The sequence below is a fragment of the Pipistrellus kuhlii genome, unplaced genomic scaffold, assembly GCF_014108245.1.
Source record: "Pipistrellus kuhlii isolate mPipKuh1 unplaced genomic scaffold, mPipKuh1.p scaffold_m20_p_13, whole genome shotgun sequence".
NCBI classification, from domain to species: Eukaryota; Metazoa; Chordata; class Mammalia; order Chiroptera; family Vespertilionidae; genus Pipistrellus; species Pipistrellus kuhlii.
In genome coordinates, this window is record NW_023425438.1 from 35,104,684 (window position 1) to 35,129,312 (window position 24,629).

The following is a 24,629-nucleotide window of genomic DNA, read 5'->3' on the forward strand; positions in this document are numbered from 1 at the left end:
AGCACCAGTGAGGTAGTAACAGGTAGTGTGGTGTCATGCACAGAGAACCTAAATCTGTTTCACGAAACCAATACACAATACACAACTGCTTGGGCTCCTACCAAGCATTAAATACCATACTAACAGTTTCCAAAGATGCTTCAAACATATGGCAGGTAATGAATGTAGATTTCATCCTGGAAGCAATAGGAGCCATTAGAGGTTTTATTGCAAATGATTGACAACATCTGATTTATATTTTAGGAAAACAATTCTGGGGGTAGGGGAACAAGGAATGATGATAGATAAGGTAATCCCCAGGCAATAACTGTAGTGGTCAGATAATTGAGGTCAAGTTCTTAAGCTAAGAGATGAAGAAAAGAAAAAAAAAGAGGGACAGGTTTGAGAAACATTTAGGAAGTGAGTGCTATAATAGTTGGGGCTAGATCATGTTTGGGAGGGTATTACATTGTGAAGAAATAGGTTGGTGCTTATTGGATGAACCAGTTGGCCTCCCAGTGACAGCCCTGCAGTCTGACAGTCCATCCTGCAGACAGGAGCATATTTGGTCTTTAGAGAGTTGTTCTGACTCCCAGAAAGAGTAAAATTCATCAGTTGTACCTTGACAAAGCTTCCAAATACTGCTGTATAAAATCATGCCAATATATTAATTACTAATGAGAAATATAACTATCAACTGGAATGATATGCTTGTGGCCCATAGCACATTCTCTCCTTATCGGATAACCTCCTTGGGAAGCCAAGTAGAAATCAAAAGCTGATGGTGATCCTACTTTCAGAGCCAAAGGAGCTCATGTGTGATCTTAATCGCTGATGGGAACTAGCTGCAACTATCTGAGACACTCTCTTCCTTATAGGGTACGCCAGATTGACTGCGGAGACACTCTCAAATTCTGTCTATTGTAATCCCCTTTTTGTAGACACAAAAGTCCTCTCATAGGGACACACTTCTTCAGACAGAGCACAGAGAGTGATGAATTGTAGCTTTCTTCCTTATAATCCACGCTCACTGAGTGGTGGTGCTGAGTCAGAAGCAGTCTCCAGGCAGACAACATGGGTCTTCTCTTTGGTCCATAGCTGCTGGCTAAATGCTTACACCAACGATGGAAGCCCCTTGGATTGTAAGTCCTCGGTTTTGGCAGCCTTCATATAAGGGGTAGGGCAGAGAGGAAGACTGGATGAGAATGGCATTCCACTGTCTCTCTATTGGCCCTAATAGAATTTCTTTTCCTTTCCAGCCCACAGCTAAGGATGTCCTTTATTGTCTTCTCTACTCAAGGAACAACCCTAATGAAGCTAACAGAAGATAGGTAAGCATGCCCCTCCCTGTCATAAAAATGCTCATCTTTCCTCAAGTAGTTCTCCTATTTCTGCCCTACTGCCAACCTTAACCCGTCGATCATTTTAATCTAATAGTTCTCTATTTTCACATAAGCCTTGAACTTTGCACACTGATCCATCTGCTAGTTTACTCTGTGATGATTTTGATGGAATTTCCTGATGTTGGTGAAATTTTATAAATGACTAAATCACATTAAGGTAAATCTTGCATTTGATTGGTGACTTGGTCTGTTAACTTGGAGCAAAACGTTAGCAAAACCATTTCTTAGGGGACTATATTTTCTTTTCTTTTAATTAGATTTATTTTGTGGGTTAAGGTTTCAACATATAATAAGCACACTGTGAGAGAGGGAAGATCTTGAAATATTGTCATACATAATTACTAAGGCAGGGAAGAGAAAGGGAGGGTTTATAATACCACAAAATAAAAGGAAATTTGAATCAAGTGTGGGAAAATGCTGCTGACATAAAAGGATTTGTTAAACCTAGCTTAACAAAAATATTATTTTGGATTTTACCACCTGCAGATGAAAACTAATGCTTACAGAGATGTTATCATTCGTTCATAGTTAGGATGGTATATTAAGAGTAGAGATGATAGTTTTGAGTTCATGAAACTTTGTTTACTTTTTAAAAATTAATGTGGTCCCCATGAGAGATGCACCATTGAGTTGGGGTGAGGGGGGACATGTGGGGCTTATGTACAGACATATTGGAAAAAGGGAAGAAAAAAGGGTAAGTCTAGGGAGGGCAGGAAGACTTTATCCTATAACATTCTTCTTCTAAAACTAACAGGACAGAGTAAGGTGTTCTGGATTTTACAAGGACACAGCAAATCGGAGCTAGTCCCCATTTTTCTCCATATCTGTAACAAAAGGAGTACTTCATACCATCTAGATGCTTTCAACTCCTATTTCTCTTTCAGCAGTATCTATTATAGGGGGCCAGTACATGAACTCTGGTGGGGGGTCCCCTCAGCCCTGCCTATGCCCTCTTGCAGTCTGAGACCCCTTGGGGGATGTCCACCTGCCAACTTAGGTCCCCAGGGTATCAGGCCTAAGCTGGCAGTCAGACATCACTCTGGCATCCTGGGAGCCCTCAGGGGGTGTCCAACTGAAGCTTAGGTCTGCTCCCTGGCCTAAGCTGCAGTCAAACATCCTTAGCACTGCCGAGAAGGTGGGAAAAGCTCCCACCACCACCTCTATGCTCACAGCCATCAGCCTGGCTTGTTGCCGAGTGGAGCTTCCCTGTGGGAGCACATGACTACCAGCTCCTGTGTTGAGTGTCTGCCCCCTGGTGGTCAGTGCGCATCATAACGACTGGTCATTCCTGGTCATTCTGCTGTTAGGGTCAATTTGCATATTACCCTTTTATTATATAGGGTATGCATATATGCATTTGAGATGAACAGAAACCTATTTTAAAAACAGGAGTTTCTGCCCTGTCTGGGTGGCTTATTTGGTTGGAGCATCATCCTGTGCACCAAAAGGTTGTGGTTTGATTCCCAGTCAGTGCACACACCTAGATTGTGGGTTTGGGGAGCATATGGGAGGTAACCGATATTTCTCTCTCACTTCAATGTTTTGCTCTGTCTCTCCCCCCCACCTCTCTAAAATCAATAAAAAACAAATCCTCAGATGAGGGTTTAAAAAACCTCACACAGAAGTTTCTTATTCTTTATTAATAATAGGAGAAACTGAAACGCTTATCAGTGAAAGTGGAGGATTGCTTTCCCCACCTGGTGCTGGGGGTCAGATCCTTAACAATATCTTGAGAAAAAGAATTTTCTGAGACTCACACCGGAGGATGAGTAATTTTCATTTGCATGGAATTATCTCTCTTGGTTTCCAAAGTTCTATTTCCCTTAATCCAGTCCTGGAAGATGTGCAGCTGGAAAGTTGGAAAGCCAATGTTCAAAGTTTTCCTTCCACAGTGAAGCGGGGTCCAGTTTAGTGTTAGGCTAGTTGCAGTCCGTCAGTCCTGTGTGGATGGGCCATGTAGGTGAATGCAGGGGAGCCAAGAGAACTTACTGTCTGCAACAAGAGTCCCCAAAACACAAAAGCGCATGAGCGTGAACCAGGAGAGTGAACTCCTTTGTTTAGGAGATTAAACATCTTATATCTTCCCACGCTTGTAGTGGCTGTGCCTACTCTGGCCAATGACCTGTTCCCAGGTATGACTGACAGACAGGTGCTTTCCCTATTTCTCCTTGAATGTACTGAGCATGCATCTAAACTGCAGCTTCCTAGCAAAGCTGCACAAATGGCTATAATGTTTGGCCTTCCCTTTGCCCCTTTGCATTTATTAATAACTAGGCTAGATTACAACAGTATCAAAGCAATATCTTCTTCCTACGGATAGCAAACAGAACCCACACTGGTCGCAGGCCCCACATTTTCCCACTCTGTTTTGCTGCCTTACGTTAAAAAACAGAGAATCACAAAGCCCAAGGAACCTATGATCTTTTTTAAAAATATTGGCCAAGAATTTTTAAAAGCTCTGAAAAAGTGTCTCTCATCCTGTGGGGTCTCTATTCAAGACTCCTAATCTTTCTCAGCCTTTGAATGATGGCATCATTATATGGAGATGTCTTTTATTCATAGAAAACTTCCCTTTCATCCACTGTTCACATTTTCCTACAGCCTGAGGCTGCCTAGTGCTGCTTCTTGGTGATGATTCCACCCACTCCATGACTAAGAGTTTAGTCAAGAGACCAATTCACACATCACATCCCTTGTGGATATTTTGTGTGCTACTGCTCATGACCTTTGGGAAGTTGGGTAGGGCAGAGGGAAGGTCACAGATTTATAAACACTCATGGAACACCAGGTTTTCAGATCCATTTTGGTTCTGCTAGTTCCAAGTACTCGTCTGAATCCTACTTTCAATCTAATTTTTTATGCCTTCACTTCACTACCCCTAGTTTCCTGTGCGAAGGAGAAGACAGAGGTTAGAATGTGCTGTTTGCTAGAAGCAGGATTTAATAATTAAGGGCTGATAATGTAGCAAACAACAGCCAGAAATGCTTTCCTAAAGGCTGTAAGGGTTTCATGTGGTGACTGCTTAGCCTAACCTGTGAGTCAACTAACAAAGCATGACATGGTTTCCTGACACATCCCCAACCTTATCAACCTCTGTGAAAATGGGGGAAGCCACCTCTCTAAAATACTTTCTCATATAAGTGGCTATAAGAACTAGGCTGTCAGAACTTCTACGCTGGTACTATTTCTGAAATATATGACTTTCAGTGTTTTAGTTGGTCACAGGAATTTGTATATATTTTTTCTATATCTCATTTGATCTTCACAATATCCCTGTAAGACAGTTTAAAATGCATTACTATATGTAGTGATTGAGGAAACATACAGAGTTTTTAAAACTTGTTTAAGAATGAATTAGCAGAGATTCTCATTTCAACAATAACAAAAGATTTGGGATAAATAGAAAGAAATAATATCAAAGGTATATTTGCATCCAGTTCTTGGGATCAAATCACATAGGGGTAACCATGAGAAGGTTGAAGAAATAGAGTGAAAAATAAATGGTACATCAGAATAGATAAATGTGAGGTGCCAAAATGTAGATTTACTATGAGAATCAATATCATTTGTGTCTTTTACATGCTAAGTGCTTTATGTATTATTTCTTATCTATCCCTATACAGCCATTATTACTTCAATTTCTAATGCAGTCTCTGTGGTCATTTGATTCACTGTTTTATATGTAATATGCCATTTTTTACTAACTGTTTTTAATATTTTATTTTTATCTTTAATTCTCAGCAGTGTGAGTATGATGTGTCTAGGCATGGTTTTCTTTGAGTTTACCTTATTTTGCCTTTGATGAGCTTCTCAAATCTATAAACTATGTCTTTCACCAAATTTGGGGAATTTATAGCAATTTTTCTGCACTTGTCAATTTTCTCCTCTCCTTCTGGTACTCCAGTGGCACAAAAGTTAGACCTTTTGATATTATTCCACATGCCTCTATTTGGTTCTTCTTTAATCTTTCTGTTCTTCAGATTACATCATTCCCATTTATCTATCTTCATGTTCACTGACTCTCACCTCTGTCATCTTTATTCTGCCATTGAGTTTCTTTCTTTCTTTCTTTCTTTCTTTCTTTCTTTCTTTCTTTCTTTCTTTATTTATTTTACTGTAGATACTGTATTTTTTAGTCCTAAAGTGTCTATTTGGTTCTTTTTTAAAAATTTATTTCTTGCTGAGAACTTTTATCTTTCTATTTACTTCACGTGTTTACCTTTACTTCATACAACAGAGTTATTAATAACTGTTTTAAGTTGTTTGTTAATTCCAACAGCTCAGAATTGCCATCTTAATTGTCTTCTCCCGTAAGAATTGGTCACATTTCTAGGTACTCTGTATGTCGAGTAATTTTAGATTATATCCTAGAAGTTTGTGATATTATGTTGTTTAGACTCTTAAGCATAGTCAAGTCTTCTGGAGAAATTTTTTTTCTTTGCTTGGTAAGAAATCACCCTGGCTAGGTTTAGACCACAAGTCCTTTCACTTCTTCTGTGGGTGGTTGTTTTTATCTCGGTCCCATTTTCAAAGGCTTTGCTAAGCTGCACTAGGTCTATCCTCCACATGTAGTTCAATATGAACCTGGGACTTACATAACTTCATATACAGAATTAAAGGGACCATCTTCTCTAGCTCTCTCCTCTCCAGCATTCTTCAATACTATATTCCCCACTGAGGTCCCTCGTTTCAAGTCATCCAGCAAGAAAATTGGAGTTTCTCCTGGCAATTTGGCCATCACTTTGCTTCATACAGTTCTCTGCTTAGACCACCCTTGGAGCAGCCAGGAGTAATAAAATAGAAATAAAAATGGAGATTTCCTCTGCATTCTTTTAGCCACAAGGTGCTCTTTCACCAGAGGCCAGAAATATGGGGACATTCTAGACCTTTTAGGTAACATCCCATGCCACTGCCATGTACTAAGACCCACACTCAGATTAAAGGCATGAGAAAAAAGAGGAAAACAAATTGGGGTTCATGTTTGTGTGCCTTATTCCTCCAGCTTTTAACTGCTTTCCTCAATCCACCTGCTTTGTTTACTTTTCAGAGCCCTGGTGTGTTTGCTTTTTAATCCTGCTCAGAGTTCTGTTATACTAGCAATCAGCAGGTGTGATAGGCAGGGGCAAGTTTGTTTCACCTTACCTGCTGTTACTTTAATTTTACTGGTAATGACACTGAAATGTAGAGAATACATAACTTGCTAAAGTCAAATAATAAAAATGGCAGGACTAGCATTCTGTTTCTGGATTCTGGATTGGTCCAACTCATGTGCTTTGCTCTTCCAAGATTTCTTCGCTTCGTCAGTTTGCAAAGCAATAAACAAACTGTAACAAAATTTTTAGGCTTCTTCATTAGCATAATAAAGGAAAGAATGTTAATTTAAGTACTATTAGAATTAATTATTTTAGTATTAATTACTGCATATAATTTCCTAAAAAAAAAAAAAAAAAAAAGCCCTGGAATGTGTTTTCCTGATCTTCACTGAAATAGTTTAAATGTTTCATTTGGAAATGAGATCATGTCAGGGAAGTCCAACTCTTACTTTAAAAGAAATCAGGAATAGATATTAAGTTTAATCAAATGCATTTTTGGCATCTATTGAGATGATCATATTTTTCTTTGACCTACTAATACAGTGAAATGCATTAATAATATTTTTTAATACTGGATCATTCTTGCATTTATGGTTATACTTGGTTGTAATATATTATTATTTTAATGTAGAGCTGAATTCTATTTCTGTGTTTTATTCAGAAATTTAGCACCATAATTGTGATTAGGCTGTTATTGTCCTTTTATGACTCTCTTTACTTATAGTATTTACTGTAATTTTTTTTACATTTAGATCTCTACCTCTTCTAGAATTTATTCTGAAGTACAGTGTAATACCAAGATGAATCATATTCTCTCCAAGTGTTTAGACAGTTTTTCCAATATCATTTTGCTGAATAATCATTTGCTACCAATGTAAAAAGTTAAACCCTTCCATAAACTTGGCTCCATTGCTGTTTTCTATTCTGATGTACCGCATTTCTGTCTGTTCCCATGTTAGAACAAAATTACATATTTTAATTAGTTTTAACATCTGGAAGACTAGTCATTCCTCACTTCTAATGTTGTGTGAAAATTTCCCTGGTGTTTAGTGTTTTGTTTTGTCTGCTGTTTCTTACAATGTGTATTTTAAATGATTTTTATTATGTTCCAAAATATTTTGATGACTTTTCATTTGAATTGTATGAAAAAAATATAGAATAATGTTAGCAAAATGGCATTGCATTTTACTATATCTAGCTTATTTAAGGATATATCACTGCTTGTTTATGGCCTTCAGTAAGGTTTTGATATTTTCTTTAGATCAGCCTCATACAATGTTTCCTAAATTTATTTCTACGCACTTTAAAGTTTTTCCCTCCCACTGTGAATAATTTTTTGTCGTTGTATTTTTTAAATTACCACTTACTGTAGAGCAATTAACCTATAATTTTGGAGCCCATGAGCTTTTACTAAGCTATGTGAAATGATTTTTTTAAATTTGCAGTCAGAGAGATTTGAAATTTTAAAATTTGCAGTCAGACAAGGCTTATGATCCCAAAATTGTTAAGAAAAACTGGTTTTGGGGAAAACTATTGGTTTTATACATTTATTTCTCACTCCATATTTTAAAAATGTTTTTATTGATTTCAGAGAGAGGAAGGGAGAGGGAGAGAGAAATAGAAACATCAGTGATGACAGAGAATCATTGATAGGCTGCCTCCTTCACTCCCTCTACTGGGAATCAAGCCAATATCCCAGGCATGTGCCCTGACTGAGAATTGAGCCGTTGACCTCCTGGTTCATCGGTCCATGTTCAACCACACTGGCCAGGCTCTCAGCATTTTAATGAAACATTTTATTGGTTCCAATACTTTCCAGTTAATTTTGGAGTGGTTTTTAGGTAAAATAGTTGTACTATTTGTAATTAATAGCTTCCATTCTCTTTTCCAATATTTATAGCTGTTATATCTTCTTGTGTGTCTTATTACAAATAAAAATTTCAAATTTTAATGGGAATGTCTTATATTTCATAATTATGTACTTCATTGGATATTGAGTTCATAGAGGTATTTTATTTACTATATTAAGGAATTATTCTTCCTGTTTTATTTAATTTTTTTATTAAATGAATGTTAAGTTTTATTAAATACTTTTTGGTCATATCAAGATAATTATAGCTTTCTTCTTTTATTATCTTTGTTCTTCCTCTCCATTTGAAAAACTTTAAATCAAATGATTTCCTAGTGAAAAATTACATTCATGGAATAAATTTTATTTATCATGGTTTACTTGATCTGTGAAGACAGAAATAATTTTAAAGTTTCCACTATGTTTCACTTGAATATCCAACACATTGTTTTATAATTTATATTAAATTATTTAGCTCGCATGTATTATCATTATGGAATATATTTCCAATCAACATAAAATAACCTGTTTATCCCTTTAATGCTTTCTTCTTTGTGTTATTGTCTTCTGGATGCTTGTAAAAATTATTTTTCTTTATCTTTGGAATTTTTAAAAAGTCAAGAGAATATGTCTAGATGTGGGTTCTCTTATTAATTTTGTGTAATACTTTGTGTAGGACTTGAGCTATTTCATCTGACATTTTAATAAGTTTCTTCAGCTTACAAAATTTTTCTTTTATTCCTCTTATTATTACTTTTTCTTGTCGTGCATTATAGTCTTGAATTTATCCAATAACTTTTATATTCTACTATAATTTTTAATCTCTATTTTTATTTTATTTTATTTATTTATTTATTTATTTTGCATTCTTGACAAATGATTCACTCTGGTCCTGTAATTCTACAATTTAAGTTTTGTTTTGTTTTTGCAGCATTCCACTTACTGTTCATGGCTTCCATTGCATTTTTTTACTGTGGTAAAATTCATGTGTCATAAAACTTACTATTTTAACTATTTTTAAGCATGCAATTCAGTGGTATTAAGTTGTGCGATTATTCATCTCCAGAACTTTTCCATCATCTTAGACTGAAACTCCCACCAGCCCCTGGCAATTTCTATTCTACTTTTTATGTCTATGGATTGCCTATTCTAGATTCCTCATATAAGAGGAGTCATATAATATTTGTCCTTTTGTGTCTGGCTTATTTCACTTAGCATATTTTCAAGTTTCATCCATATTGTGGCAGGTATTAGAATTTCATTCATTTTTAAGGCAGAATAATATTCCATTGTTTATGTATACCACATTGTGTTTATCCATTCATCTGTCAATGGGCATTTGGATTGTTTCCACCTTTTGTCTGTTGTGAATAATTTTGCTATGAACATTGGCATGTAAATATCTGTTCAGGTTTCTGTTTTCAATTATTTTAGGGTTAGATGTAGAAAAATGAATTGCTGGATTATATGGTAATTCTTTTTGATTTTTTTTTTTTTTTTTTTTTTTTTTTTAGAAACTGCCATCCTGTTTTTCACAGTGGCAGCAACATTTTACATTTTACCAATAATCTACAAGGAATACCTCAACATCTTTTCTGACACTTGTTATTTTCTGGGTGTGTTTGTTTGTTAGAACAGCCATCCTAATGGGTGTGAAATGGTATCTCATTATGGTTTTGGTTTGTATTTCTTTAGTAATTAGTGATGTTGAATACCTTTTTGTAATCATTGGTACATTTGTATATCTTCTTGAGGAAAATGTTTATTCAAGTCTTTTGTCCATTTTTTGGGGGGTCCTTTTTGTCATTGAGTTCTAAGAGTTCTTTATATAGTCTGGATATTAATCCTTTATATAATATATTACTTGCAAATATTTTCTCTCATCCAACAGGTTATCTTTTCATTCTGTCGATAGTGTCCTTTGATGCACAAAAAGTTTGCTTGTACTTGATGTCCTAGCCCAAGAAATCATTGCAAAATTCAGTGTCATAAAACTTTTGCGCTATTTTTTTTTCTAAGAGTTTTATAGTTGTGTCCCTTACATTTAAGTTCTTGATTCATTGTGAGTTATTTTGTGTGTGGTTTAAAATAAGAGTCCAATTTTATTCTGTTGCAAATGCATATTTAATTTTCCCAGCATCATTTGTTGAAGAGCTTGCCTTTTCCCCATTAGATGGTTAACACCTTGACAAAAATGACTTGATCAGATATGCAAAGTTTTGTTTCTGAGTTCTCTATTCTATTCCATTGGTCGATTTTGTCTCTCCTTATACTGGTACCACACTGCTTTGAGTACTGTGGCTTTGTAGTAAGTCTTGAAATGAGAAAGTCTGAGTCTTTTAACTTTTTTTCTTTATCAAAATTGTTTTGGCTATTTGCGGTCCCTTAGGATTTCACATGAATTTTAGGATAATTTTTTTTCTATTTCTGTAAAATGCCATTGGACTTTTGATAAGGATTGCATTAAATCTATAGATCACTTTGGGTCCTATTATCATCCTGATAGTATTATCAATGTCTTCTGATCCATAGCACAACTATCTTTCCCTTATTTATGCCTTTAATTTCTTTCATCAATGTTTTATATTTTTCATTGCCATTTCAAATTTTTTAAGTGACAAATGTCTTTCAACCCTATGAATATTTTCTTGATCCTGAATTTTTTTTGTGTGTGTGTGTGTGTGTGTGTGTGTCCCTGATATTGTGTTAGAGATGGAATACCTTCATCATGAGTATGAATTACAATAGAAAACTTGTATGTTTCTTAAAATAGTTTATTTCAAAGGGGAAATTTTCTCAGATTCTTCAAATTGTTCCTCTTCTTCCCAACTTCTGAGACATTTCCTTAGTATGGTGACTCAAAAGAGAAACAAGTATGTTTTTTCAGTAATGGGTTTTGGGCTAAGTCTGTCCGACATCATGTAAATCTTTGTTGAAATGTGAAGATCCCAGGCTAAAGAAGACAGGAATGTTTAGATGTACATAATGTAGCTTTTTCCCCTGGAAAGTCTGAAGACTCAGTAGTATATCGAAGGTAGGGAAGAAACTGAAGCCAAAGGAAGATGATCAGGTGTAGATGTTGGATCCCTATGTTAATAATCTATCCCATCACCAATCTCAGGCTTTTCTTCTCATGTCCGGGAATTCCAGGCTGGTAGGTCCTTCCTTCACCATGATGTCAGCTGCTCCAGTTTTGCAGGAATTCTTCCAAGTGTCTGGTACGCATATGGCATCCTTACCTATTTTCCAGCAATGACAAACATTTTTTTCTATTATGTTAGGTTAGCTGTTTCTACATCATTTTGGACAGAAAGGGGGGAGTCAAAATGTGTAGATCATCTTTAACTGAAAATTTCAACTTTCTTATAAACTTTGCAAGATTATAAAACAAAGCATAACAAAACAACAAGTCAAATAACTATTATGTCTTATCCAACCTACTAGCTTCATTTCACTAAGGAAAATTATTCTCAGAGAGATGGAATTATTTGTCCAAATTCATATTAAGTAGTTGGTGGCAGTGGAATTCTTTTTAACTCACAAAATTAAAATATTTAAATTTAGTGATTTTTCCCCTCTACTGCATTAAATAATGTACCCAATTCACTGCACATATATGCATGCTGTTATCTTGTTTCTTATCTGTGGAATACTTAAGTGGAACCAATTGCTATGTATATGTGCAAATGCATAAATGCATATGCATTTTTAGTCTATATACAATCTTTTATTAATGGCTTCTTATGTACCAATATCTTAAAATATTTTTCTCAGCTATAATAAGAGAAAATGATAATACCTATCCTGTGATGTTGTTATGAAAACTACATTATTTATTATAGGTATTATATAGGTGGGGATACTGAGTCGGAGAAGGCCACTCTGCTGTAAAAGTGTAGAAACCTAGACTTTAACCCAGGTATCATGATCCCATCCCTATCCCTCAACCACTATACTATAGTTTCCCACAATTTTACTCTTATATATGGTTTTAAGTTTTAAAAAATTCCAATTCACAATTCACTACCCTAAACCCTGAGGGGAACAGTTCCCAGAGAAATATATGCCCTCTACACATTTTATCTTCATGGTTTCTTAGCAGCTTCAGCTTGGAAATGCTCCTCACAAAGAGAGAGGTAAAGAGGTAGCATCAGCATTTCGCAGATGGGGTGAAGAGGTTAAGTGTCTTGCTTACTGCTTAAAAAGTTGCAGTGAGAGCCAAGAACGCTTGGCTCAAACTGCTGAGTGGAAACCAAGAGACCACACTTCTCTATCCCTCTCAGTCATCTTCTGGTTTGGTTGGGAGTGTGGTTTTGCCATTAGTGTCACAGGGGAAAATGACATATTCTGAACACACCACTTGATTCCTGGAGCAGAATGATTATAGGCTGTTGTTACCAAGAGACAGTTCTAAAAGCCTTTTCTAAATATAAAATAAGAGAGAAAACGTCTTCAGATACTTTGTGCTTGAAAGACCCGGGATTCTTTCCATTTTGAGATAATATTCACTTAAATGCAAGAAGCTTTGATGACAAAATTAAGAGAAATAAAGCAGAGTATTTATTCTCCGCTTTGTTGATTAAAGGATCATATCATGGGGCCTGAGTTAGCTGCCTTCAGCCGTCTCTGACTCTGTGTCTTTGTTTCTTATCTGTAAAACCAATGTAATGGCGCAGCCGATGTGGCTCAGTGGTTGAGTATTAACTAAAACCCAGGAGGTCACAGTTCGATTTCTAATCAGGACACATGCCTGGGTTGCAGGCTCAATCCCAGTAGGGGGCATGCAGGAAGCAGCTAATTGATGATTCACTTTCATCATTGATGTTTCTCTCTTTCTCCCTTCCTCTCTGAAATCAATAAAAATTATATTTCTTAAAAAAAATGAATATAATGATAGTCCCTATCTCATAAAACTGTTAGAAGAATTAACAATGCCAGGCATATAATAACAAGTGTCCTTGTTATTATTGTGGTTGTTGCTGGGGTTTTGACAAACATCTAAGGAATTACCCCGAATCCTCCTGGATACACTCCCACTCAAATCAGCCACGTATCCAACAGTAATTCAGAGAGTGCGTCCCCAGCTCTGCCTGGCCCACCTCCTTCTCTGAAGCTTTTGACTGTCCTGTCACTATATAGAGGCATATAGGAAGATCATTCTGCTCCAGCATGGGGCCACATAAAAGTTAGTGTTTCCTTGGTCTGATGGTCCTATCCATCAGACCAGGCAATACTATCTCTGGAAGCAATTGTTTAAGGAGGGGTGGGAACCTTTTTACTGCCAAGGGCCATTTGGATATTTATAACATCATTCCTTTAATATAATTCACTTAATATAAATTTATGTTACTATGAAAAAAAAAAAAAAAGCTTCTAGATTTATTGCATTTTGAGTCCCGTCTGCGGTTGCCTTGGCAGGGCCAGACCAAATGATTCCGTGGGCCTTATACTGCCTGCAGGCCAAATGTTCCCATTCCTGGACCCAGAGGGCTACTCATACTGAGTCTCGATGGTAAAAAGACCCCACCGTGAAGCAGTTGAGCAGGTCGGGGAACAGACCGACTTGTGAGAGAAGAGTGGGCCAGTGTTTCTCACGCTCTTCCTCCGGAGTACCCTGCTAGCAAAAGAAAGTAAAAGTGGATCTGTGGGGTTCTCGGGTATAGTTTAAAGTGGTTTATCGAAAGCAAGAAAATTCTACAACATCCTTTCACCTTAACAATCTATGTGCACTTGTAGTCTGTTCTACAATGTTTGATTTTATATGAAAATCATGTTGAGTTCTTTCTCAAATTTTGGAGTACAATTTATGCTTCAGGAAATAGATGATAGAGAGATGATAGATGATAGATAGATAGTAGATAGATATTGTAGTTAGATAGATAGATAGTTAGATAGATAGATAGATAGATAGATAGATAGATAGATAGATAGATAGACAGACAGATAGATAGCTGTCTATGTATATATTCCTGTATCCTTGGGTATAGCACAGTGTCCTATGCTTACTTTGGACACCACAGATATAATAGAAACTATGCAGGGTTTGTGCCAGGACTAGTCTGGGTTCCAGTCTGGGCTCCACATTACTGCACTCCCCTGAAACTATTTTCTCATTTGTACAACCAAGATAGTAATGCTCACCATATGGTGGTGTTGGGATACTTTTGTGAATTGCTGCATGAAAAGTGCCCAGCAGAGACAGTGGCACAGCATAGAGACTCCGAAAATGTTGCCTCCCTTCCTTACCTCCTGTTTCTCATGTGGGAAATACGTTTAAAGGATAAAAATTGACAGAGTAGGGTTCAAAAATAGTCTTGTTTGGATGAAGCCAGCAATACAAACTACAGAAGTAGCCAACAGAACTAAAAGAAAAAAAAATGGTAGGTAGAGTTCTGAAGCTACACAGCCAAAACTACCGGTACTAGATTTTCTGTGACCCAACAAAATCACTTCCACAATTGGTCAACATCAGGCAGGTTCACAACTGTCCCTCAACTAACTCAACCCCAAGGTGTTAGCTTTAGCACTGCCTCCTCGTGAACTGCAGGTTTAGCCTTTGCTTCTCATCCTCAATACATTTTTTAACTGTTAATTATTTGTGTGCAACGGAAGTGTACAAAGGATAGTGAACAGTCATTATATACCACAATGTTAATGAAATAAAATTTACAGGTATCAACATGACTTGTGTATACTTCCCTTTCTCTTTTCTTATCAGATACAATCACTAAGCTGAATTTAGAGTTTATCATTTTAATGGATGTTGTATATTTTTATACAATATTGATCAATATATGATATATTTTCATATTACATTTTATAATTAATGGTCATATTGTATTTTTCTTGAACTTGCTTTTTTATGCTTAACATTCTGTTTCTGAGCCTTTTCCTACATAAATACATGTAGTTGTGTTTGCTTCATTTACACTGTTGTGCATTGGGTTTTCTATTATAGAATAATGTGCCATCATATACTGATTTATTCTCTTTTTCATAGACAGTTAGTTTGTTTCTAATTTCTTTGCTCTTATAAACAAGGCTACAATGAACATTCTTGTACCTGTATCCTGGAGGAGTAAGAAGCAAAAATTTCTTTAGGATATACAACTAGGGATTGAATTGCTAGGTCTTACAATATGTGAATATGTAACTTCATTGGGCATGATTTAGTTATTCTCAAAGGGGCTGCACCAATTTATACTTCCAGTAGTGGCTTATCAGAGCTGCTGTTGCCTGTCATTTTCCCAATGTCTTATATGATCCCCCAACTCTTCTTCTCAGACTGTGTCCACATATGACATGTGGGTTGGATTATCTGGTATGGAACAGTGTACATCTACCTACTCCCACCTGCAGCCCCATATTGCTTCAGAGAGTGATAGGGAAGTCCTTTAGTGAGAACTGCAGCCTCTGCCAGTGTATACTAAAAAGGTGTGAGCTGACCAAAACAGATCATCTGCCCTAGGGCTGTGCACTTTCTGCTTCCATCCAAGATGGTGGGCTCCACAGTCTCTGTTCACAGGAGTTGGTAGGGTGACATTCTATCCTATGCTCACTGTGGTCAGTAGTACTGAGCTCAACTCTACGAACCTGAACATTTTATATGTTGCCAGCACCAGGAGAAACCCAGTCCCTATTGAACTAAGAAGAACATGAAACTGAATGTTCTCATGGGACAAAAAAAAGCTATAGATTTGGGCAACCCTGGATATAGAGTCCATTTTCCATCTCCTGCTAAATATGGTTCAACTGGGAAAAGAATGTTAGTGATGAGGAATGTCTTACAGGGATTTATTTCAGAAGCCAAGTGATGCCGTAGGAAATGCATGGTGAAAACCACTGTCAAATGAACAACCAATCAAAATAGAGTTGTATTAAGAGGAGTTGGTACAAATTCATCATGTTGTCCTGTGATTAAACCATCACTCCTGTCCTTTATGCCTGCTTAGGCTGCAACCTTTGGAAATTATTGATGGGCTCCTCTACATGAACTTCAGTTAATGGTCTGCACTTGACCCCATGTCCTATCTGCCAACTATGGCCTCTCCACTTCCCAGCCGATGTCCAGGTTCTGTTTCTACTCATCCTTTGGTCTCTATCTAAAATCTGATGCACCATTCTGAGCGGAAAGGGAGCTGGTAGATCTTAACAGTTGCACACCTTCACTTTATCTTTGAGAACTCTGAAGGTGAAATGCCTAGGAAGTGGCAAAACTAGGATTAAATTCCAAGTCTCTCTTCCTCCAAAGTCCGTGCACCATTAAATGGCACTGAAATCTTGGAAATAAGGAATTTACCTTAAACCTGTAAATATGAAGATAGGGAGATCTGATTGAGTTCTGGGGCACTCCCAATTTTTAGAGTTCTAGAAGAGAAGGAAAAGCCTACACAGAAATAGGAGAAAGAACCACAGATGAGAATATCCTATAATGGAAATCGAGAAAAGAAAGCATTTTAAATTTAGGGGAAGGTTAACTGCGTCTGTTGCTGTAAGGCTTTGAGTAATGAGTCCAGAGAAGTGTCTGCGTATTAACAAAGGGGAGATCACTGGTGACCTTGACAAGAGCAGATTCGGAGAGTTGTGGCGATAAAAGGCAGAGCAGAACGGGTTAAAAGGTGAGGGACTTCAATTTTAAAATAAGGGGTAGAGACATTTTTGGCCCTTCGTCTCACAAAAAGCAACCCAAACCAGAAGACTATGAAACAAAACCACCATGCCCATCATTGAGGATACTAAGAAATAGTTCAACCATAAAAACTCTGTATATGGGGACAAGAAGAAGACACGGGAGTGGGAAATAATGTAAGCAGTGTGGAGAGAAGTCAGATATAGAAGTCAGATATAGATATAGCCCTTCCAGCACCCTGGAAACCTAAAAAAAACTGGAGGTATTAGATACTATAAAAGTCAAGGAAGGGCTACATGAGGAAAACTGGAATATTGTTTACAAGTTTATCTGAGGAAGGTGTTCAACCTTTAGAATCACCCACCTCTACTATGTTTAAAAACTACCCTTTCTGTAGCTCCACCAGAGAATTATATTCTCTGGCAGAATTAAACAAGAATGGTTTCACAGTCAGACACTAGATGTAGGAGATTATGGAGACATCTGCATAACAAACATTGTGACTTTCAGCTCTCATCCTTGTCAATTTCAGACAGAACACCCAAGGAAAGAGTTTGAAAACTAGTAACCTATAGAAATAAATATCTCTGAGAGGGAAAAAGTTATATATGCTCCACACACACACACACAAAAAAAAACACCTGTGGATAAAAGCTGGTTGTCCACCAATTGGCATCTCCCAACATGCATTCAGAGCTTCTAACAACTCTTAAAATCTCGCTCATTCACTATGAAAGATAGCCAAAGGTCACCCCACTTTGAAGAACCTCTCCACCAGGAAAGACAGAGGGGTGCAAAAGTGAGTACTCTTTCAAGAAGTTGTGTGATGAAGAGGAATGAAAATTAAATTGGTCAATAGCTAGAGGGAGATATGGGGTCAGAGAGGATTAATTTTTTTATTGACTTTTTACAGAGAGGAAGAGAGAAAGATAGAGAGTTAGAAACATCAATAAGAGAGAAACATCAATCAGCTGCCTCCTCTACATCCCCTACTGGGGATGTGCCTGCAACCAAGGTACATGCCCTTGACCGGAATCAAACCTGGGACCTTTCAGTCCGCAAGCCGATGATGCTCTATCCACTGAGCCAAACCGGTTTTGGTGAGGATTAATTTTTTTAAGATGAGAAATACTTGAGTATATTTATATGCCAGTCATCAGTCAGTATCACTTTTCTTCCTGATTTGAGACAAATGTGTAGTTACAAACATTTAGAAAAATACTTTACGGTATGCCTGCTTCTAGTTAGGATGTGAAAAACCTTCATTTCCATGGTCTACCAGAAAAGCCCAGGCAAAACAGAATGCATATGTTTCTATGGGGCTAGTAGACAGAGGAAGCACTGATCAAACTGAAGTACAGAGAAACGAGCGCTTTGGAGCTGAGCAGAGATTTCAGAAGCTTCCATTCTTGGGGTGGATGCCTGGTCTGGGTATGGGCAGTTGGAAAAGCAGGTCAGCCTCCAATAGAGACTCTGCAGAAAGGAGGAAAAGCCAGCGGAACCTAGGACAACAATGTGTGCCAGAGGGATGGATTACATGAAAGATCCCCAAATGAAGAAAGAAATCTACTAGCCTTGCAATTCTTCTGCCTCACCCATACCGTTTTTCTCATTGTTCCAATAAATTAACACGGGAGAAGTTGCTGAAAAGTAGAGAGAAATTGCATAATCTTGTAAATTCTTGTGTTGCTTGGATTCTGGATTCCTATCAAAGGTCAAGCAAAAGTCTGTGAAGCTGCACCTAACCGCCTCCCAAGCACTGAACACACCATAAGGGCAGGGCAGGCAAACGGCTGGGAATTGGGTTATTAACAGGAAATACACTCTAATTATAGCTGTTGCCAAGTCCGAGCTCAACCGAACTTAAGGAGGATCTAAATAACCAGTCCTTCATGGTAAAAAGCTTACACTCTGCACCTAAGTAAATAAAACAAATTAATATTACACCTAAGTCTTCACTGCTTTGTTTCCTACATAATGTCTGAAATACAAATTAAGTGATTATAAAACATGGGAAAAGGCAGGAAAATATGACTCATAGTCAAGAAAAACACAGCAATGGAAGCAAACCATGGATGACTCAATTATTGGAAGTAGCAGACAGAGAGTTTAAACCAACTATTATAGACATTTTAAGAAATTTAACAAAAAGGTGAATATAATGTAGGAAGACATGGGAAATCAGAAAAAATCTCAAAGAAGCAAGTGAAAACTGTGGGATTGAAAAATACAATATCAGCAGAAAAGGGATTAATGAATTTAAAAACAAGTTAATATAAATTATTTAAACTGAAAAAGAGAAAAGGAAAAGACTGGGAGGTGGGGAGTATGTACCAGTTCTATAATTTGTGGGATAATATCAAGTGGTCAAGTGTATGTGTAATTGGAATATCAAACATGGTGTTCCACACAGAGATCCAAGAAGCTCAAAGAATCCCAAGCAGGACAAATACAATGAAATATCATCTAAGTACATCTTAGTAAAATTTCTGAAAAGCAGAATAAAAAGATAATCTTAAAACCAGTCAGATGGGAAGGAGAAAAGTTATATTACAAACAGAGGAACAACAATGAATATCACTTATTTTTCACCAGAAAAACAAAACAAAACATGCAAACTAGAAGATAAAAGATTAATATCTTTGGGAAATAAAGTCAACTTAGAACTTTATATTCAGTGAAAATATCTTAAAACGGAAGGCAAGATTGAAACATTTTCAGAGAATGGGGAGAAAACCCTTAAAAGAATCATCACCAACAAATCTGCACTACAAGAAAATAAATGTTAAAGGAATTCCTCAGGCTAAAGGAAAATGATACTAGATCTAAACCAGATCTACAATAAATAAGTAAATAAAAATAAAGGAAGAGTAATAGAAATTATAGATATTTTCTGATTCTCAGAAGACAAATAACACTGTTTTGGAGTTCACTACATAAATGGAAGTAAAATGGCAGACAGCACAAAAGATGAAAAGGGATTATGTGGAAGTATAATATTAAAACTTTCTTCCATTATATGAGAAGTGTTATAGTAAAGTAAATCCTCGATTTTGCAGACTGTGATTTAACGCACTTCAAATTTAACAGACAAAATTTCTGGTCTGTATGTCAATCTTAACCAAGATTTGCTTATAATTAAATTAGTAGGTTATTTTTTTGTTGTTGTTATTAATTCACTGTTATTTTTAGCGACTTTTAGTGAATAGGCCATGTGTTGAAAAAAACACTGTAGTAATTTTGCCACCATAAATAAATATTACATATCTACAACTATAGTCTACATATTTAAATCCAAGAATCATCAGTCATAAACAATGTTTGCCAAATGATTAGCACGTGATCACACCGCATCACGCCAGGTAAATTGGTTTTGTTTTCCCTTGGCATGACTTTCTGCAGTAGTTTTAACAGTGTGCCAAGCCACACCCCAGTTGTTTGCATTTGTTACTTGTGGTGATGGGTGAATGTATGCATTTACTAAACCTATTCAGCGTACGTTTAACATTCCTCTAGTACACTTAGAAAAATTTTCTATGAAATTAAAACTTTCCATACATACTTAATTGTAGTTACACAAATGTCTCTGAATAAATAAAAACAGGTAAATTAATTTGTCAATTTTTTAACATACTCATTTAGAAAACCTACTTTATCATATAATTAGCCTTTGGCTCAAACAAATTGGTCCATTATAGTGAGGCTTACTGTATTAACTTATGGTAGACTATGATAAAATGAAAATGGATATTATAATCCATAAAGGAATTGCTAATATGGAACCAAAGAGAGGATGTTACTATAGAACCTACAGTTAAAATATCATAAAGGGATATTATAAATAACTTTTGTAATTAACAATTACAAAATAAATAAATAAATATCTTTGCATGTTACTATATGTAAATTATACCTCACTTAAAAATATAGAGAGACCTGGACGGGTGGCTGAGTTGGTTGGAGCATCATCCCATATCCCAAAAAGTTGCGAGGTTGATTTCCAGTCGTGGCACATACCGAGGTCTGAGGTTCAACCACTGGTTGGGGCACTTATAGGAGGCAACTGCTCAGTATTTCTCTCCCACATCCATGTTTCACTCTCTTTTCCCCTCTTTCTAAAATTAATAAACATATTCTCAGGTGAGGATACAAACATATTTTCAGGTGAGAATATATAAACAGTATATCTATTTTATAATAACTCAGTGGTTCAAATCCCCTAACGACCAAAGACTGGTCACCAGGAGGCTGTGTGCACAGTGAGGCACACATGGGTGGGCGGTGCTGTGTGCATGGTGAGGTGTGCGCAGGTGGGCGGGGACTGGACTTTGGGTCTTGCAGCACGATAGGACTCGGGGGAGTCTCCGGGCATGGTGAGCTATGATTCAATATATAACTTTGTGCATTAATCACGTTGGCCTATTCTTACGGAAAAGCCCAAGGAGACTGATTTACATACATTATAAACATATGACTATGGTCAGTTGTGGAATTTCATGACTCCAAAAGTAGCAGCAGCATGACTTTAATCAATCTATGTTTTTGTTTGGTTCAATTCATGTTTTGGGGAGACAACACTAGAGTCCTGGGCCATCTGGAAATGCGAATGCAGCATTAGTGTAATAAGCAGTGTGGTGTGTTTACTGTATAAATTGAGGCTGCAAAGGCAACAACTGTAGGGCATTTGAGGGAAGTTGAACTCCACAGGAGCTCTTTCATGGGAGGCAAGAAGTCAACAAGGCAAAGCTGATGTTGGGTTATTGGGCGGGGGTGGGGGGGGGGTTATAGACTGAAAATGTAGTGGACATTGCATAACCCCAAGGAGGATTCTGCAGTAGGAGATTCACTGGAATACTTGGGATAAATGATTATTGAAGTGCTTCTTGATGTGCTTATGTGTGTTTGTCCTTTCATCAGCAAATATGAAAGTGTTGCTAGACAGCTGGAATCCCAAAAAGTAATCTTAATGAAGTGTAGAAAAACTCCGCAGGCCAACAAAAAGTCCAGCAGACACCATCCCACTCCTCCTCACCCCCCATTCCTACAAACCAGACTAATGCTGTGTGTATGATGCGTGATCAATAAATAGTTGTGGAAATGAGTGAATGGATTCATGAATGTGCCCAAATCGGGATCATTCATTCAAAAACATGCAGTCTATTCTAGGCCCATACTTACATGCTGCAAGGGTTGCAAAAGGAACACAAGACATGTGGCCTGAGAACCCTTACTTCTAAGTAAGAACCCTGGCTGACATGTGAAACCACCAAGGAAAACAGGAGACTCTTAATAGCAGCCTGTCTTCCTAGATTCCCCGCCTCTCTCATTTCCCAAGAAGATAAATTTCATTTGGTAATAACCAAGTCTTCAGAGAGGTTCTTATCGTCCCCTTTAACAGATCTCTCTCCCAATTTCTTTCATTTCTAAGAGAGCATTAAAAAAAAAGGGGTGGGCCTTAAATAATAGTTTCATTGTCCCAGAATTTAAATGGACCCATCATTCCCATGAAAACATCTGTTTCATTTGCTTCGATGTCGTGGGTGCTCAGAGAAAGGACAGGGGGCAGGGAGGTGGGGCATAAGTCATTTGGTCTTTGGAGAAGGAAGGGTGGTATCTGGGAGGTTGTGATCACTGCTTGGGATAGTGAATTATATCTTGCCAGACACAAAGCATCAAGAATAAGGACAGTTTCCAAACCAGCCTTTGCTTGTTCTGGTACCAAAAATATAGAAAGCTCAAGAAAATACTTGTAAAGAAAAGGAAATAGGCTTAGAGGAAACACCCCAGTTCCCAGACTTTATTTGGCAGGGAAAGAATGCAGTGAAGCCAAGGAACCTTTTCCATTCCCCTAATGTGCCTTTTTTAATCTCCCTTTCAAGCTTCGGTCTTAACACACTATTCCAATTTTAGTGTTACCAATATAGCCCAGATCTCACTAGTCCATGACCAAAGAGTAAGACCACAATACTTTTTTTTCCACATTTACCTTTAATGTCCAATCTCCTACCCCGTAAGTGTGAGAAACTAGCTCCCTCTCCTCCCGTAGAGTCCCCCAGTGATTCTGAAGGTTCCATGATACCATGTCTGTGTGCTCAGGAGCAAACTCTGATTTTCCTATCCCTGCCTCACCCTCATACTATCTGGTCCTTGCCATTACCCTCATGAAATTGCCAACCTTTAAGGACAAAGCTGCTCTCTGCCGGATGGTGGCCAGGGCCTTCCTCTGTCCTCCCAATGGTGGCCTTGGTGGAGGGCTCTGCTCTCATCTTTACCCTTTCTTCCAAACCACAGAGATAGGCCTTCCTTCATTACTAAACAATAGGGTTGAAATTAAACTATGCCTTTTGGGGGGGAGGGGTAATGTATAGGAGTACAACATAGAAGATGGTTTATAACCACCACATGGGCACATACCTCAAGTCCATTATCAGGTCAGTTCCTGCCTGGCCTTCCTCCCATGCCAAGTGAAGCTGATCCCTGCCCCCAAAGTTGACCTCTTCACAGGATGATTAAAGTGGAGACATATGTTCCCTCCTCTCACATCTTCAGTAAATATTTGTTGAATATCTAGAATGTTCCAGGAACTGTAGTAGACATAGAAGATATAGAGTAGAACTAACGGAATTTGATGACAGATTAAGTAGGGGAGCGTAAAGAGAGAGGAGAGCCAAAAAAAGGGTCAAGGAAAGGTTCCAGTTTTGACTTGTATGACTGAGCATGTGGTCTGATATTTGGGCACTGGTGAGACAATGAAACAATAGTCAGTACATTTCCCAGAGTCTGAGTTACCTGGACTCCACTATTCCACCTGCGAAACATCAGTAACCTAGGCCACGGGTGAGCTCAGGTGAACCCCTTTTCAGTTTGTCTTGTAAACCCTCCAACAGCTTGCAAATCCAGCCTCATCCATGGGTAGGCCATTATATCAGTTTTAACAAAAGGTTAATTTTGCATTAGACTTTCTCCCAAGCAATTGCCAGAATAGACCAGCAATAAATGCCATTCTTCATTCAAAAGAGAGACAGTTATCATGGTTATTGAGAACAGGGTCTCTAGGTTCTAATCCTATGTCATTTAGTACTTACAGGGCTTTGGGACAGTTAGTCTCTCTGTGACTCAGTTTCCTTCTGTGTGAAATGGAAATAACTGTTATTATTTAAAATAGCTATATTTTATAAGGCATCAGTGAATTATTGTGTGTGGTGTATTTCCAACAGAGCTTAGCACACTTGAAGTGCTCAGATGGTGCTAGATATTGCTATTGCTCTTCACTAATTCAAGTGTTACTGAAAACTTCCCACTTCTCCAGCATTGCTGTGTGCTAGCAGGCTGCAGAATAGAATGCCTTTTTAAGTCAGACAGATTTGAATTCAAGTCTCTGATTTTCTACCTAATCTGTAAACCCAAATTGTCTCATCTATTATATGTGGTCAATATTACCCACTTTGCATGGTTAGTGTGAGGATGAAGACAAATCTTTGAGTAGGACTTATACATAGTAGGTGCCTAATAAATGTTGGATTCTTTGCTTACTCAAAAGAAGCTTCCCTTCCTCATGTAAATAGTGCACCCCACCCTCTGTCACTAAAGAGACCCCAATGAGAGAAGGTAATTTTCCCATAGGCTTACAGTTTATGAATAAGGCTAATGTTTTTTCAGAAATTACACTTTCTTGC

General features: G+C 37.5%; 1 protein-coding gene across 1 annotated transcript in view; it reads left to right on the forward strand.

Moving 5' to 3' along the window:
* Positions 1-24,629, forward strand: part of ANTXR1 (ANTXR cell adhesion molecule 1) — a 206,561-nt gene that overhangs the window by 26,413 nt on the left and 155,519 nt on the right. Inside the window, exon 3 of the mRNA XM_036435582.2 lies at positions 1,239-1,310. Coding sequence (XP_036291475.1) covers positions 1,239-1,310 — 72 coding nt within the window. The remainder of the gene's footprint in view (positions 1-1,238; positions 1,311-24,629) is intronic.